This window comes from Pollicipes pollicipes, unplaced genomic scaffold, assembly GCF_011947565.3.
Source record: "Pollicipes pollicipes isolate AB1234 unplaced genomic scaffold, Ppol_2.1 Scaffold_4740;HRSCAF=5597_pilon_pilon_pilon, whole genome shotgun sequence".
Lineage (NCBI taxonomy): Eukaryota > Metazoa > Arthropoda > Thecostraca > Pollicipedomorpha > Pollicipedidae > Pollicipes > Pollicipes pollicipes.
In genome coordinates this window covers 35080424-35097943 of record NW_023596545.1, presented here as the reverse complement: position 1 = coordinate 35097943, position 17520 = coordinate 35080424, and the positions used below count along the sequence as shown (strand labels likewise).

At 68.6% G+C, this 17520-nt stretch overlaps 1 protein-coding gene across 4 annotated transcripts in view; it reads left to right on the top strand.

The window, feature by feature from the left end:
* Window positions 1-17520, top strand: part of heph (polypyrimidine tract-binding protein 1 heph) — an 84331-nt gene that overhangs the window by 54813 nt on the left and 11998 nt on the right. For all 4 annotated transcript variants that reach the window (XM_037221344.1, XM_037221343.1, XM_037221342.1 and 1 more), the window contains 3 exons: window positions 6043-6180; window positions 11602-11748; window positions 13052-13186. In XM_037221344.1, the coding sequence (XP_037077239.1) occupies window positions 6043-6180; window positions 11602-11748; window positions 13052-13186 (420 nt within the window). The remainder of the gene's footprint in view (window positions 1-6042; window positions 6181-11601; window positions 11749-13051; window positions 13187-17520) is intronic.

Sequence of the window (17520 nt, the reverse complement as noted above, 5' to 3'; positions counted from 1 at the left end):
TGGTCGGTCGGCCAGACAATGCTGCGCCGTAATGGTACGTGCCGTGTGGGCACGTACATCCGCCGTCATCTGGCGAGTGGCGAACGACGCCGCGTCGGGCGTGGCGCCATCTGTCCGACGGGCGCCGCACCGAACCGGAGCGGTCTCCGCCAACCGGTGTCTGCCGGGTCCGTTGCTGTCCGCGATGCAGCCCGGCGCCGGGTTCGAACCACGCTGGTCGGCTTCCCTGCCCGTCGCCGTGTGCGCCGCGCCCCCGCTCCGGCTGCCGCCATATCCGCCGCTCCCGCCATATCCGCGCCGCGCCGCCCCCCGGCCGGCCGGCGCGGTGCGCTTGGCAGCCGGCCAGCGTCGGCCGCCGCGCCCGGCGCGCTGGCGGCGGTTCCGGCGCCGTCGCGATTAGCGGCGCCGCCGGTCGCGATTGATCGCGCTCTCGGTCGCCGGTCGCCGGCCTGTTGCACCTCGAGCCGGCTCGGCTCGGGCGGGCCGGCGCCGGGGCCGGCGGCGAGGGCGGCACGGACGCCGCCGGGACCTGCAGGGACGGCACTCCCCCAGGCGCGAACGCCTAGCGTGCAGCCTGCCGTGGAGGGCCGGCGGGAGCCAGGAACTAGTGGCAGCGGCGTGGCTCGGGTGGCCCGTTCCCTGCCGGTTCGCGGGGGCGGACCGTGGTCCACGGTCTCCCCCGCCGCGCCGATCCCTAACGACCGCAGTCGCACACGCGCCGAGCGATTGCGGCGCACGTGCGTTTGAATACAGCCACGCTTGCGTTGCCGCTTGATTAATGGTTGGCTTTAATCAATAGTGGAGGCCGGTGTGCATTGTCGGTCGCTGGGACGACGCCGTGGCAGGCCTCGTCGGGGGACCGCATCGGTGTTGTTAAGTGTTGTGCGGTGCTCATAGTGGCTCCTCGCCACTTCTCTACGTGCGGGACCCGCGCGTCTGTCTCCCTTGTCGGCGATCGGAGTCGTACGACGCGCTCGTTTTACTGTCATTGCTGCTATCTCGGACTCTCGAAGCGGGCCATGGTTATCTGTGTCGAGCCACGATGACAGCCGTGCGATTCAGGCCTGGGAACGGCTCGTGGCCGTGCCGTCCGCGCTCCGCGCTGTGCTCGATTCGTGGCGCGATCGCTCCGCGCTGCGCGGCCCGCCGGCCGCCCGCCGCCGGTCAGTCCGCCGCCGCCGCCGCCGCCGCCGCCGCCGATACCGTATCGCGTCATTCATGAGCGGGCGGGCCACTGTCCAAACAGCGGACCGATTGGACGCCCTGTTGCGTCGGTCACCTGCCCCCCGGGCAGCTGCCGTCGGCCATCTGCTGCGGCCAGCTGGCGGCTGCGGCCTCGCGCCGCCAGCTGCCGCCTGCAGCGCGCAACAAGGGAGCGGATGTCTCTGTCGTGCTCGGCCGCACTTACGGGCCCCGTGGCGGGAATGCTGCATGTTGACCGGCCAAATGGCGATAGCGAACCTTCAGGCTTTAGTGCAGCCTGGCTCTGGGACGCATAGCAAGCAAATTCAGTAAAACCCCGTGCAATATGTATCAGCGTTCGGCGATAACGCCTTGCCGGCACGACAGCGACCGACGCCGCGACCGGAACGAGCGCGTCCTCCTTGCCGGGGACCTTGCAGCGCGCTATAGAGGCGCGGGCACTCGGCTAATGGGCCGGACGCGGGCCGGCCGGTGACCTACGGTCGGCCCGGTCAGCGGCCGACACAGACGGACGGCCGGTGGCGTGACGGACGCCTCGCCCGAGGTGTCGTCGGTCGATACCCGCCTGGAGCGGCGCTCGCGCTACTTGTTGACGCCCCCGACGCGAGCCGCCGCGTCGGCGTGTGTGTGTGTGTGTATGTGTGTGTGTGTGTGCGTGTAGGAGGGGAGGGCGCCGCTGAACAGGGCGTCTGTAGCGGTCGGGCCGACGCGTGAGGGGGGTTGCGGCGGGACGGGGTCGGCTGGCGCTGCTCGTGCCGCGCGCCTCGCAGCGGTCCGGACCCGGCGTCACGAGCGGCTCTTGGTGCGGCCGCGCGCCTCGCGCCGCCGGGACCGCCGCGGGGCCCCACCGGCTGTCTCGGACGGAAGCGCTTTGTCGGCCGGTCGGCGGCGGGGGGCCGACGGGGCGTTCCGCCTCACTGAAAGGGACGCCGCGTGCCCACCGGCCGTGCGCTGAAAGATGGCGCGCCCGGCTGTCTGCGGCGCCCCTCGGCGGCCGAGGGAAGCGCCGCGGCGTCTCCCGCCTCCCCACCGCACCGGCACCCCTCCTCGGCGCTCGCGGGACGCGCTGGCGGCGCCTCCGTGCGGTGCGGCGACCCGGCCCGGCGGCCTCTGATCGGCTCGCGTCCGCAGGCGGCATCGTTCGGTCTGGTGGCGGCGCGCCGGGCGACGACAGCCGGTCGGACGGCCGCGGCTGGCGGCTCCGGACGGAGGTGCGCCCTCCTTATCTGGCCCGCCGCCGCCGCCGCCGGCGCCGCCGTCCCGCTCCGACCGGGGCCTTTCCTCGCGGCCGTGTGCCGCTGTGACAGGCCGGCCTTGTGTGCCGCCGGCGGTCGGGCGGAATGCGCCGGCGGCGGGCGTGACGCCGCTGCGGCGGCGGCTGACAGTGTCCTGCGGTCCCTGAGCTGCCGGCCCCACACAGGCTGCACTAGCGAATGTACCACGAGGATCGAGTCAAGCCTCGGATCTATTCACGCGTACCGCAACAAATGCATCATGGTGTGGTCCATACGGTGTGTTTATCGTTATGGGCGCAAAATGATCACTGTAGTCGTCGCGCCCGAAAACGCCAATAAACAACAAAAACAGTATGCTTCCACGTTTGCACTGTTTTGTCTTTTCGGCATCCTTTATGGAAGCTATAATAAGTTGTTATGCTGCCAAAAAGTTGAACCTAGTTTCGGGAGGAGGCGCATGCAAGGCTTCGTACGCTGGCTTAGTTCCAGATTTTTCAGGGAGCGTATTTTGCCGTGCTGGAAGCCCTTCAAGTTACCAACATTGCGTATTTTCAATCAGGTTATTTTTACGTGTGCAGCCTGATTTTAAATTGATTTAAGTTAGCTACATGCGCTTATCACGCATAAAATGTGATAGTGGCGCGTGTCCCGTTGCCCCCCCCCCACCCCCTGAATTCGACATAAAGCATCAGGTTATCGTGTGGGAGGGAAGCGGACCGTATGCGTTCACCGCCTTGCTCTGCCGTGCTATTAATGTTTTCTTTTTGTAAAAATATGTCACAAATCAGACGATTTGTTCTCAAGGATGTGGCCGTTCTGGTAGCTCTTGATGCCGCCGTAGCTGCCAGTGCTCTTAGCGCAGCCACATGTCGGGTCGTAGGGATGGCTGGGGGGGGGGGGGGGGGCACGTTAAGTCCGGTAGCCAACGCGGGATCATGGACACCACACGCCCCAAAATTGTGAGCTGTACAGGAGTGGTGCGAGACAATGGCATTTATGGTTACAATTGGCGGTGCAGATGTCTGTTTTGAAATTTGAGGGATGGTGTGTACTCGTACACCTCACTGATGGTGATGACCATGGTCAGGGCCATCGTAGTAGGGCAAAATATCGTCACCGTACATGATGGATCGCGGTGGATCACCATAACCTACTTGGAACATTGTATAGTTAGAAGGTGCCGCGTGAAATTTTTCGGAACTTCTTTTGGACGTGGGGCTGTTTTTCCAGTTGCTTATGACAGCCATCGGCTTCTTGGAAGTGAAGGGAAAATGGCTTTCAGCGACGCCATTAGGCCTTGTGGTAATTTCCTCCAGTCGCTGCCGTCCTCATTCGGTTGTCGACGGTGAGTCGGATGACACCGGCTGTTTGTAGCGGGCCGGGCCTGGCCGGGCCTGGCCGGGCCGGGCCTGGTCTGGTAGGCGGAGGGCGCGCGGCGCTCCCCGCCGGCTGCCATCTGCCGCCGCAATCACGCCGATCGCCGCGTGCGCCGCGTGCGCCGCGGGCTGGCCCCCTGGGACGAGGACGGCCTGCGCGCTGGCTGCCGGCGGCGGCGGCGGCGTTGACGGCGGCGGTCACCGGCGGCGGCAGGCGCTGACGGCGGCGGTCACCGGCGGCGGCCCGCGACACGGTCTGGCGGCGCCGACCTCGGCCACTGGGTCTGTCCGAAGGCGTGGGTCGCGCTGATGCCATCGCGGACCGTGCCGCGCCGTGCCTCTGTGCCGCGCGCCGGCCGCGCCGGCTGGTGTCGGCGGCAGCGGTGGTCAGCGGGTGCGGCTGATGCTGCCAGGCCGAGGCCGTGTTGGCTCGTGTTACAGGCGGCCCGCAGCGCCACGCCGGGATGCGGGACCGCGGATGCTCGTGGCGCAAACGATCGGCAAGAATGCGCGGCGTCTCTCACGCTGGCCATGCCGGAGACGGTTTATGGCCGGTTTAGGCCGCTGGCCCGGTTTTCCCAGGTGTGCTCGCTGGCTATGGCACCCGGGCGTGCAACTGGTACAGATTCAGGTGCAAACCCATATTTTACCTGGAAATGCATGTGGCTTGTACGCGTTACAGTTGAATGCTCGCTTTCCCAGCGAGAGCCGACCCTCTCCGCTGCTCCCTGTGAACGCCATCGATGTGCCGATGCCAGCTCCACCACTCACAGTCCTGAGAACCGGCTGTTGTCGGTGTGGGTGGGCGCTGCGCGGTGCGGCTGGAAAAGTGGCGGCCCGGCCGTCATCCATCATCTGCTGGTGGCGCCTGGCCGGGCCGGGCCGGGACGCTCCCTCACGCCGCCAGGTTCAAGGGCCGGGCATGGCCGCCAGACCGCCCGCCCGCCAGCGGCCGGACGCGGCCGTGAAATCGCCAGATCCGTCGCGCAGCTTTCGTCCGGCGCCCGCCGACGGCTCGCCGTGTTCCCATTCGTCGGCCGCTTTTTGTCCGGCTTCCGGCGGCGGCGGCCGAGGAGCGGCCGGGCTGTGTCGCCGGCCCGCCGCCGCCGCCGCCGCCCCCGCCTCATCCTTCCGGCGGCGGCTCTCACCGGCCGCTTTTTGCGCGGCGCCGCGTGCGTGGCCGGCCGGCCGCGGCGGCGTTTTTGGTTGGGCGCGCGCCGACCAGCCGGCCGTTTTTGTGCGGCCGCGCCGCGCCGAGCGCCGCCCGGCAACGCTCGACCGCGCCGGGCCGCGCGGCGAGGCGAGGCTGTTGCACCGGCCGGTAAGGACGTTCGGGCCCGGCGGCGGCGGCGGCGGCGGCCGGCCGGCCGTGGGAAGCTCCGGCCGGCGCCGTGCGACGACGGGCGCCGGCCGGGTGAGCGCCGCTGGTCGTGGCCGGGTGTTCCAGCTGACCGGCTGGAGCTCGTCACGGACCGCTGGTGGCCCTCGAGCGCGCACCGCGCCGTCCGGTCGGGCTCGGTCCATCAGGGCCGGCCGGCGGCGGGCGGCGGCGCGTTGAACCGTGTCGGGTCGCGTGAGGTCGGGTCGGGTGACGTCTGCTCGTTTGCTCGTCTGCTCCGGCGGCCGGCCGTCTGCCGCTCTGACTGGCCCCCCGCTGATGGCTCGGCCTCCGGCCCTGGCCCTGCCCGGCCCGGCTTTGGCCTTGGCCTTGACATTGGTTTGGTGCGGGCGCTGGCCGGCCGCTGCGGCCGCCGGCCTGCACTCAGTCGCCGGCGCACGGCCCGCCTGTCAGCGCGTGCAGCCTGCAGGCGCCGGCGTCCGCCGACTCGGCAAGGGCCGCCGCGCCGACAGCTGGCACCTCTGCACGGGACAGCGCCGTCGCTGTGCACACGAGAGTGCCGGCTCAGACTGTCCGCGGAGGGCCGGTAGCGCCGCCGCCCGTGTCGCCGGCGCTCCGGTGAGCCCGGTTGCGAGCTCCGGCCCGGGCGCGCTCGCGCCGGCCGGGCGGCGCTGCTCACCGATGCGTCTCGCCGGCCGCCCACGCCGCCCGGTTCAAGGCGACAGGGTCGGCGCGTGACTCACCAGTTCATCTGGACGGCGGACAATGGCGCGGCCGGCCGGCGGGGTTGGGCGCGGGTCACGGCACGGCTGGAGCGCGCCGCCGCTGATGGAGCGGCCGCCGACGGCCCTGGGACGCGCGCGCTAACGCTCGTTCGTCACGTTCGCAGGTGAAGCTGGACAGCAAGCCGAGCCGGGTGGTTCACATCCGCAACATCCCGACCGATGTCAGCGAGACGGAGGTCATCCACCTGGGCATCCCCTTCGGCAAGGTCACCAATGTGCTCGTGCTCAAGGGCAAGAACCAGGTGAGAGCTGCGAACGAGGCCGGCAGGTGGGGCCGCGCCGCGCCAAGTTCCGATCGTCCCGGCGGGGCTGTGGGACCAGCTCGGTCGGCTTGCGCAGCCATTTCGCGAGCCGAACAGTGCCGTCCGGACGAGGCCGGTCGCCGGTTGGCCGCTACTTTTAGACGCCCGCTGGGTGCCGGTCCACGTGCCAGGACTGGGTACTGGCCGCGGGACGCGTGCCGGCAGACAAAGCCGTGCTCTTGGGCCGTGCGTCACCGCCCGCAGTAACAGATGGGGTGTGCGGCCCAGCTATCGACCCCGTCTTGTCGCTAGGCCGTGAACGTCCTCGCGAGTGGCCGACGAACGGAAGTCGGTGTGAGGCTGGCGCTCGGGGACGCGCTCGGGCGTCTCCGGGGGAATTTAGACGTTCTCATTTAGTCGACGCGCAGAGGGGTTCTTGAGTGCCCGGCCGGGATGCTCCGCTCCCGCATTCACTGTGGAGAGGTGGTTGTGTCGCACACCTGAGGCGCCAGTGGCTGCGCCGAAGTTTTGTAAGTCGGCGCTGCGGTCTCGAGGGAGGCGAGACCTTCGCGGGAGCCGACTCATTACCATGTGTCGGCGGCGTGGGCCGCGGCGGTGGGCGGAGCAGGCTGTCGGGGAAGGCTTTTCCGCCGGTGACCTCCAGCGTTCGTGGCCTTTTGAACTGACTTGCGGGCGCGCCCTGTGGGGCGCGCCTCGGGGTCAACTCCTCGCGCCAGCATGTCTTGGCCGATGGCTGAGAGGCCGCCGCCTATGCAGACCAGCCGACCGGGCTCAGGAGCGGAAGCGAAGAGCTCACTTCTGCCGCAGCACGCGCTCGTGGCGCTGTGGATCACGCCACGGAAACGGAGGCGCTGTGTTTGTGACGCTGGTTCGCTCGTCGCCTGTCTCGACGCGACCGACTCCCCCAGCCGCGTGGGAACGGCCATCCCGGGGGCGGGCGCGGCAGGCCGCTTCAGATGGATGGTCCCTGCCGGGCCCGCCTCGTGGTGGCCTGGCCCCACGTTACGCCTGCGTCTCGCATCAGCTTCGAGATCTCTGTCGATCGTGTAGGTTGTGTAGGTCGTGTAGGTCGTGATGTGCAGGACGGGATCTCGTGTGGTTTGAATGATGCATGACGCCTGCTGTGTGGATTGAACGGGTGTTGTTCTTCAGCTGGTAGCGTGACCGCGGACAGGGCCCGGGGCCTGAAGCAACGCACGGTGATGGGACCCGAACCCATCACCCTCTCGGGTGCTCTTGAGTGTGCCGGCGCCTGGTGACGATGAAGACTGGCAGTGGTCGCGCGCTAGCGTCTGCAGAAACACAATGGTGGTTGTTCACCGCCGAATACGCGTTCTACGCTCAGAACACTCAGTCGTATGATGCTCGCCCGAGTTTTTGCGTCGTCCGTGGGCGAGGTGCTGCTGGCATTTGGGGCTGAAATAGCGGGAGCGAATGTGCCCCTAAAAGGCGAGGAGCGTGTTATGTAAACGGACCGACATTCCGTTTTGATTGGATGTTGGTGTAAGTGTGGTGTCACCGGCTCAGAACGGCTTTCAGATCCGCCTCGACGTGGCTGGCCGGGCGGCGCGTGTGCTGGCTGCCTCGGCGAGCGCGAGCGGCGGCGCCGTGCCGTCCCTCGCCGACCACGGGCTCCCGGGGCTTCCATTGCCGACCGCGAGCCCCCGGGACCGTCCCCCCGCCGACCGTGGGCCCCAGGACCGCCCCCTCCCCCGCCGACCGTGGGCCCCGGGGCCGTCCCCCCGCCGACCGTGGGCCCCAGGACCGCCCCCTCCCCCGCCGACCGTGAGCCCCGAGCCGTCCCTCGCCGACCGTGAACCTCCGAGGGCTGTCCCCCGCTGACCGTGAGTCCCTGGGGCTGCCCCCCTCCGCTCCCGCCGCCCCCGTAACCCCGCGGCCGAGCCACGCCAAGGCCTGCCGGGGTCGGCCGCGGTCGCCGGATTCAATCTCACTTCTCGGCCGTCTGATTGAAACAGCCTTGGCCGGTGTGGCTCCTCGCGCCCGGAAGCGGTCGTAATCCGGGACAGATTGGTCGGCGCTGCCGCGGGGCCGGCGCGCCGCCCCTGCAGGTGCGACGGCCGGCGGCCGGCCGGCCGGCGCGCGCCCGAGGATCGGCCTGAGCGTGGCCGGGATCCGGCCGGCTCTGCGTCGTGAGCCTCCTCGCGCCCGCCGACCGGACAGCCGGCTTGCGGGGCCATTTGCGGCGCGGAGCCCCGCTCTGCTTTAAGTGAGGTCTGATTACGCGGCCACTTGGGGCGCCGCATCGATTCTGGGCCGTGACGACCTGCCGCTCGACCGGCCGCGGTCGCCCTGGCGTGAGGGGCTTACATGCCGGCGAATGTAATTAAACTGGGGTACATAACTCGGCCAATTTTTGCCCCCTAAATCAAGGTTCCCGGTCGGGCGACACCAGCGGGGTGCCGCGCAGTGCGGCGCGGCGGTTAATCCTGGCGCTTCCTGCGCGGGGCCGGCTGCGACCGGCTGTTCGGGACGAGCTCACGTCCGAGGTTTCAGGGGCGCGATTGGCAGTTGGCGTCGCTCGCGCGGGCGGGGCGGATGTTTGGACAGGTGAGCGCCAGCGTCGCGGTCGTCCGTGTGCTGCCTTGTGCACGCGCTGTTGTCGGGCCGCGCTGGAGCCGTTCGGTCTGGCGGCGCGCGGGCGCGTCCGACGTGCCACCTGGCGGCAGCCGCCAGCGGCGCGGGGAGGTATTTCGGTCCGGAGCGCCGCCTACCGCGGGCGGCCGCTCCCAACCAGCGGCTGGCTGGTTCGAACGGCGCTGCCCTGGAGAGGTGAGCTCGGCGGAGACGGAGGGAGGGGAGAGGCCTTGCCGCCGCCGCCGCGCCGCGCTCCCTTTGTGCGGCTGTCTGATCCTCGGCTCGTTGGCTCGCTCGTCAGGAGCGGCGGCGATCCGCGCCGCCGCCGCCGCTCTTTATCCGCCGCGCCGCCTCGGGATGGATGGTCCGGTGCGGCGCGCGGGGCGGACCTGCCATCAGATCGTCATCAGGCGGCGATGACGCGCATCAGCGCCGCCGGGTCGCGACGCCTCCGCCGGCGCCGGGAAGCCCGCCGGCGGCCGGCCCGCTGCCATATGGCGCGGCGTCGGCGATCGGCGCCGCCCACGCCGCTGCCGGCGGCGCCGCTCGCAGCGACGGCCGCCGGCGGCGCTGACGAGCCCGCTCAGCGGCCGGAGGTCGCGGCCGCGCGCTCGTTAACTTTTCAATTTGTCATCGGGTCGCTGGAGTGGCTTGTTTACCCGGCCGGAGCCGCGTTGGGCGTCCCGCGCCGATGGCGGCGCTGAGAAGCCGCCACAGGTGCGCCGGCTCTCGGGAGTGAGCGGGCGTCGCCGCCTCCGCTTTCGGCGGAGCTGAGCGTCTCCTGCCGGGGGCCGGCCCGCCCTCCGACGGGCCCGCTGCCGCCGAGCTGGCGGCCGTCCGGCGCCTATGATGCGCCCGCTCCGCCGCCAGCCGGGCCCGGGGGTGGGGCGGGGGCGCAGAGTAAACAATGACGGCGTCCGAGCGCTGCCGTTTACACGGGGGATAAACAGGGCGCGCCGGCCGGGGCGTGCGGGAGATGTTTACCTGGCGCTGCCCCCTCCGGAGAGGTAGCTCTGACGTGCCGGCCGGCACCCCTCAGACAAAGGGATGGGTGACAGACGAGCGGCAGACGGACGGGCAGCCAGATGACGCGAGGGGGTTAGGCGGGTGGACGGACTTCTAACTAAATGAAGTGATGGTTGAGGGTTAAACGGACTTGCAAACGGTTAACCAAGAAGGGAAATGGTTACGCGGGGGCTCAACCAAATAGACGAGGTAACGACTAGCGAACGGACGGCCAGCCGTTCAGCCGTATACAAGGATGGGTGACGTGGGATCGGGCGGACAGACGATCGACTAGAAGGGTCGGGTGAAGGGCAAATGATGGGCGGTGAGTCAACTCTGTGTTTGTGGATAGAGATGGGCGGACAAGCAGGGCTACACGTGGCGGAAGAACGGACCGACGGGATTGATGGAAGCCCAACCGAACGAGGCACGTGGTACCCGACAACCGGTGGGTCAGACGGTCCGTCTATCGAGGCCGCAGTCCGGACAGATGGCTCGCCGGACGGCCCGCGTCACGGCCGACATCTGTCGGTCCGGCCGTGAGCTAAGGCGCTCACCGCCACTCGACCGGCGCCGCCGCCGCCGCGCCCCCGGCCGGCAGACGGACGCGCCGCCAGCCCCGGCGGCAGATGGCGCCCGGCCGGCCGTGGAGCGAACAACGGACCGGCGGCGGCCGCTGCAGCCGGCGCCCCGTGCCCGGCCGGCTCGCTCTCGCCCAGCTGATCACCGGCCGTGCCGTGCCGTGCCGTGCCGTGCCGCGGCGGGACGCTGTCACTTGCCAGACCAGCGGCGGCCAAAAGACACGGTGCACGAGAGCGCAGCGTACCACTGCGGCGGGGAGCAAGAAACCGACGTTCACCAGTTCGGCGCGCGGTTTTTCTGCCGAAGGGCAGCCGCGATAGAACTTTGTGATGAAACGCCCAACTGAGATGAAAGGCAAACAGCGGGCCCGCGGTCACAGAACTTTTCCACTCCGGCCGGCGGAGGGCCTGTCGTTAATAGTTGAACAGCGGGCCTTTACACAATTAGCGGTGTGGCGGGCGCGGTCGGACCTGAATGTTTCAGACCATTCTGTCGGCCAGCTGCCAAATGGGCGCGGCCGAATGGCCCAATCCGTCCGGCGGACGCGTGCGACCTGAAAAATGCACTGCTGCCGTGCGTGCGCACTGGTCGTGCCGCCATGCAGGGCGCGCGCGTGAGCGCGTGGGCAGGTGCGCGGTTCTGGACCGTGGGCAGGGGTCGCAACACACCTGTGCATGCTCGAGTTATCGGAAGCACGGCGTTTGTGATTGCCGCCGGGCGTGATTTGATGTCCGTGGCTGTTCCGCTGTTTGAACGGGGCGCTGCGCTCAGCATGGACTGTGCTGAGCAAACGGCATGTCGTGTTCCGGCGACGTTCGCGTCCTCTGTTTGCAGTGTCAATTTGGCGCGCTCGTTAGTCGTGGGCGTCGCCACCCCATTGCACGTCGGGCGGCGTGGAAGGCGACGGAAACGAGTGATATCACAATTCGCGCAGGTGCTCTTCGTTTAACCGCCCGCGGAAAATGATTGAGTGTGAGGATATTGATGCCTATTGCACATGACAGCAGCTAGACAAATGCGCCACCTTGTTTTAGTTTCTGATTAAGATTTGCCGTGTTCTGTCGAACTCGCTGTATTCTATGCGGGTTCAAATGACCACTGCTGTCGACGCGCCCCAAAACGCCAGCACAACAGCAGCGGGTAGGTGTGGCCCGTCGTCCGCTGTTGCCCGTGCCGACCGAGGTCCCCCGTGACGCGTGCCTGTCGTGTGGCCGGCAGGCGTTCCTGGAGATGGCGGACGAGGTGGCCGCCTCCCAGATGGTGGCCTACTTCGCCAACGGCACCGCGCAGCTGCGCGGCCGCTCCGTCTACGTCCAGTTCTCCAACCACAAGGAGCTCAAGACGGACCAGACGCACTCCAACGCCGTGAGTCGAGCGGCGGCGGCGCCACGCCGTCCCTGCGTAGTGTCAGCGCGTGGAGGCGCGGCGAGCATGGACCGGGGTCAGGATGGCGCAGACGGACTGGCTCCGACTGCTTCAGCGGGCGTTAATCTGTCTCCCGCGCGGCTCGCGCTCGTGCCTTGTGCGAAGCGCGGTGTCGCTAGACGCAGCTTAGCACGGAGCGTAGAAGCCCGGTGTGCTCGGCGGGCACGTAGTTTTGCCCGGGTAGCTCGGCGAGTTGGCAGTCGCCGCGCGCCGTGCCGTCACCAGAAGCTGGCGCACCCCTCCGCCGGGCCCGCCGCAGACGGAGCGGCCGTGGGCGCGCGCGCGAGCGGGCGCCGGCCCATGAGCGCGCGCGGCAGCCGGCTGATTGGGCGGCGGCGTGACCGTCCGATCGAGTCCAGATTGGGCCGGATTGAATCAGTCGGCGGCCGCCTCGGCAGCGCCGCCGGCCGGCCATGTGTCGAACGCGGCCGCCGACCGGCTAACCAGGTTAGCGGCCCGCGCGCGCGCCTGGTGCCGCGCCGCCCTGCGCCGCCGTCGACTCGATTAAGCGCCGGCAGGGCCGCCGCGCGCCCGAATTAAAGCCCGAATCAGATGGTGATTGTGTTTAATGACGGTGTGCGCCGGCCGAGCGAGCCGGCGAATGGGGGTGGCCGCCGCCTGCGACGTCGGAAGCTGCTGCTCGCATCTGCGCATGCAAGCCTGCGGACCATGCGAGTGCTGATTGGCTCGGTTTTAGCGCCGCGGTTGCAGCCGAGTACATCCGTCAGAGTGGGCTCTCCCCAGCGCCGCTGAGCTCATTGTGTTTGCGTTATGGACGCGCTGCCAAGCCTCCCTGTGCCTTCGTTTATCCGCCGCACAGGCTCTGTTTGTCCGTCTGATGTCCGTCTTGTCGTCTCTATTGGTGTACTCACTCAGCGTGTTCCTAGCCGCTTATTTGGTGTGGGGATCGTCTGGACGCTGTGCTGTGCCTCACCAGATGGCGCGCCTGTCCGACCTCGGCGGGCGGCGCACCTGTCTGACCTCGTGTCCGGCCGGCCGGCCCCACCGCGCCCAGCCCATGACCGACCCACGTCACTGGCCGAAACCAACGACCAGTTGCCGTGTGTGAAACTCCCCATGCTGCTGACTGTCGGGCCGGCCGGCCGGCTGTCGTGTCGGGCCCTTATGCTGCTGGCTGCTCTGCCCGGTTACGGCAGAGGTGCCGCGGTGCTCGTGGCCGCGTCCCGGCGTGGGACGGCCGGCCGGTGTCGCTGTCTGACCGTGCGGCCGCGTGTGTCGACAGAACGCCTCGGCTCAGGCGGCGCTACAGGCCGCCCAGTCCATGTCGGGCGGCGACACACAGGGCGGCCCCAACACCGTGCTGCGCGTCATCATCGAGCACATGGTCTACCCGGTCACCCTGGACGTGCTAGAGCAGGTGAGACCGGCGCCCAGAGCGGCGAGCGGGTGCCGCGTGCGCCGCCGCGAGCTGTCGAGCCGCGGCCGGCCACCACCCAGCTGCGGGAGGCGAGGGTCGACTCGGGGGCGGCCGAGTCGGACGGACGAGGAAGACCTCGTCGCCGGAGAGCCGGACGCTGGCGGGCCGACGCGACGGCTCGGCGCCGTGCGCGGCGTGCCTTTGCGCAGCTGCGGAGATCGCGGCCGGTTATTTGCCGTCGGTCTGTGCAGCGCTGGCCGCGGCGGGTTGCAGACGGGCCGACGTATCGCGCGTGAGTCAGCCGGATGGCCGGCTCGTGGCGCGCGCGAAGCGAAGCCGCCAGCGGCCGGGCTCGCGTTACTCGTGCGCGGTCGGGTTCAGCTGGGCTCGGCCGGCGGCCGCCTCCGCCGCCCCCGTCCCGGCCTCCGCCGGTTAGATCACGACGGCCCGTGACCCTGAGGTGGGGGCGGGGGAGGGGCGGGCAGCTGTGGCCGGGCCGGGCCGGCCGCGGCGTGTCAGTCGGCAGCGCTATCGTCGGCCGCCGCCTCCCACGGAGAGGCCGTCCGAGGGCCGGTGTCAGCGCGACACAGATGGACTGTTGTGGAGCGACGGGGCGCCTCCGATCGACGGCCGGACGCGGCCGCCTGCCGCTGGTGCCGGCCACCGGGAACCGAGCGTCGCGGCTTGTCCGCGGACGGATGTTTGACACGCTGCCGGGCGAGGCGTCACGGCGCCGGTGCTGCTCCCCGCCGGCCGCCCGCCGGCCGCCGGTGTTCCCGGGCGGCGGCCGGTGCCGGCGCGCGCCATTGTACGCCGCCGGCGGCGCGCCTGCTGCGGCCGTGCGGCGGCCGGGCCGTGACGGCTCCGGCGGCGGCGGCGTGACGGGCCGGCTCAGGTGCGCCCGGCACCGGCCCGCACCGGCCGCCGGATCGATGCTCGCGGCCAGGCCCCCGCCGGCGCGCCGTGGGCGGGCCGGCCCCGCGTGAGAGGGCGAGCGCTGCGGCGAGGCGGTGCGCGGCTGGACGGCGGCGGGAGGCGGGCAGCCGCGCTCCCCAACAGCGGACGTTGTGGAGGTAGGAGGCCAGGCGACCCACCGCAGGCACAGGTCTGGATTACTTCTGGGAGGGCACGTGCAGGCGGGCTGGTTATCAGAGAGGTGCATCTACACCGACAAGCGGCGTGGGCACACGAGCTGCTTTATCGTCTGTCAGGGCGGTTATTTATGGCTCGAGTCCGGTCGTGTTTCAGGCGGGTGCCTTTGACCGTCTCAAGTCGCGCAATCCGCACGGTGCTCCGCCGCCTTGCTCTCCGTCCCGGCCGCTGTGTCGCCCGCCGCTGTTTTTCCCGGGCGCCGTATCGATTTCGATTTGAATTACCGGCAAATTATGCAGGCGCACGGCGCGCGCTGGCGTATACAAAGTGTGTCCGGCGGCCGTCAATTGCGGCCGCCTCGGCCGCCGACCGGTCGCAAATTGCCGGGTGGCGTCCGGGCGGCGCGGTAAACACCGGCCGACCGACGGGCCCACCCCCGGGTCCACCCCCGGGCGGCCGCGGCCCGGCCCGATCTGGCCCGGCGCACCTGTTGTGGCATCCGGCGCCGCCGACCAGCCCTGGACCTCGGGGCTCGCCCACCCGAGCCAGGCTCAGGGACGGCGTCACCGGTCGGGCGGGATGGGAGGGGACGGCCGTTTTCACCATTTCTGGAAGCAAAGAAGGCCCCTCGAAAGCGCGGGTAGGGTCCAGCGTACATGTTGAGTAACATCGGTGAGGCCAGGAGTTCTTGTAACGGCCAAGAACGTAGTGCAGTGGTCGGCAAGAGGCCCCAGTTTGGACTGGTCGGCTGTAGTCGGAGGCGTTGATGCTGTTGGAGGCACCATCGCGACCAAGAAGTGGCGCCGCCTTCCTTTCCAGACATTCTAAGTTGAGGTCTTTGGGCAATACCCAGCGCCCGGCCATCACCACTGTGATGGCAACGTGCTGGGAACCTCCGTCGTGACTAGAAGGCCCCTGGTGAGGGACAGGCGATCCCAGTCGTGTATGGTAGTGGACATTAGCACGGTGTGGAGGTCGCAGTACATGCGACGTGCTTGGATGATGCTTTAGTGCTCCAGCGAACCTGTGGCACCGGTGCCTTAGAGAAGTAACGTCTGTCATCCATGCCATTACGAACGACGTCTTCTATTTATGATGTGGCGTGTTAGAGAACGCGTCTAACTTCGCCGTCCGAGATGTCCCGTAGGAATGCATAGGTGTCTGATAAGGCGTTGCGCCACGAGTGGCCACAGTGAAAGTCAAGGCCGACATTCATTGCGAGGCCGCTTGGACTGAGGAATCCTGCTTGACCGTGCGGACCCACCAAGGTTCTGACCTGGCCACCGGCCGGAGGGTTCCGGGCTGCGCTCCCGGCTAAGGCTGACCAGCGCTGCTAGGACCGGTCCGTGTCGCGTGTACAACATGCCTCGGGGGACTGGGCACTAAGCATGTCGCCGATAAAGACTTCCATCAGTTGGGGATACTGCCCCTTGGGTTTTGTCAAGTTTATATCGCTGCCTGTGCCTGCAGCTCGGCGCTTGTGTATTGTACCACGGCAGTCATCAGAGAAGTGGCTCTGGCACTCCCTGGAAATGGCGACACCGGAATGGATCATGCACCCGCGTTCTTCGAAACAGCGTTAAACCCCTCGGGAATGCCGATGATTGTACGAGTGTACCTAACGGTTGCCAGCTTAGCGTGGCTGTCTCCAAGCCGGGGGCCGGGCAGCGCGGAGCCATCAAAAGCCTCGGGCACGGATGGCGAGCCGGCGGCCGGCGGCGCGCGGGCACGGGCACGGCTCTGGGCCCGACTACGGCCCGGTCTAATCCGATTGTGGTTGGCGCTGGCCTAGAAATGGATACCTGGACGGCGGGCAAGACGGATGGTGGTGGCCGGCGGCGCGCCGCCGTCCCGGGGGACGTCCTAATGAAGGGCCGCGGGGCTCGGGGGCGGAGGTCGGGCCCCGCCTCGGGCACCGCTCTCAGGGGAGCGCGCTGGAGCGACGTGGTGGGCATGTGCGGTCGGGCCGGCCGGAGGAAACGGAGCGAACGGGCGAGACCGAAACGTTCAGACGGGATCGATTCGCGAACGAAATGATGCCCGCGGCCACGACTCGTGACGCCGCTTGGAACCGTGACGCGGGGCTCCTGACGAGAAGCTGTTGCGGCCGGCTCGTAAACTGGGGCAGGATTGATCAAGTGATAGTTAAGGGCATTTTGAGTTACTTTGGCCGGGGGGGGGGGGGGTGTTCGGGGATGCCTCAGACTCCAACCTGTTATGTGCCCATTGATATGGGCGTTCGCCGCGGGTTGCCTTGGCATCCCGGCGGCGGCGGCAGCGCGGCGTACTTGTGATGCTACCGGACGCCGCTAGGCGGCGCCGCCCGCGCCGGCCGTCCTCACGACCGTTGTCCGGCCTGACGTGAACGGCGAGCTCCCGTCGTCGTGCCGGGGTCAAACGGCGCCACGTGGGGTCCCGATGTCTCCGCAGTGACCGGGAAATGGCCGCGCTGACGTCCTGTTAGCGGCCAACGCCTCGGAAAATAGGCGCCGTCGACCGTGCCGCCGCCGACTCCGCACGCTCCTAACTTGCCATTGAGTCCGAGTTAGTTCAGTCGTACTAGATTGAGCACCGCGGAAGCGTCCCGACTTTAGAGATAAAGTTGCCGTTGTGGAACTTGAATGCGTGTTTGCCCGTGATTGGGCGTGCGCATGGGAAAACTGTTGCACGCTGTCAGTAAGATTGAGTGCGCGATTTCTGTCCAGGTCAATGGCCCGCCATACCCCATGGCTTGTCTATGGCCGCAGGCTACCCCAGGGCTCGGTGTGACTCGACCTCAAGTGACTACGACCGTAGCTACCAATCTCACTTTGGCCATGAATTGTCACTTGGCGTTGTTGTGAATTGAATCCACGTAATCCCGACTGCCGAAACGGTCATGTGAAGGCCCATAAAAGCGCTCGATAAATCCTCGGCAGTGGTGTTTCGTCGATGTGTGTGGTGCTTCGTCGCCGCTCGCGCCGCCAATGGACGCCGCTAGCGACCGTTTGACGGCGCGACGGACTGTTCGCCAGCCGACCCGAGCGCACCGGCACTGTCGGCGGTGCCGCTGCCGGCGCCGCGGCCCAGCGCGCTCCGCCGGGGACGCCGGCCGGCCGGGGGCCGCCGCGTCCCGGAGCTGGGGCGCCCCGGCGCCGCCCGCCCGCGCCGGCTCCGTCCGTCGGCCCGGAGACGGCGGGCTGACACACGCGATCGTCGCCGCTCGGGCCACCTAATTGGGTATTAGTGGGCTGGCCGGCGGC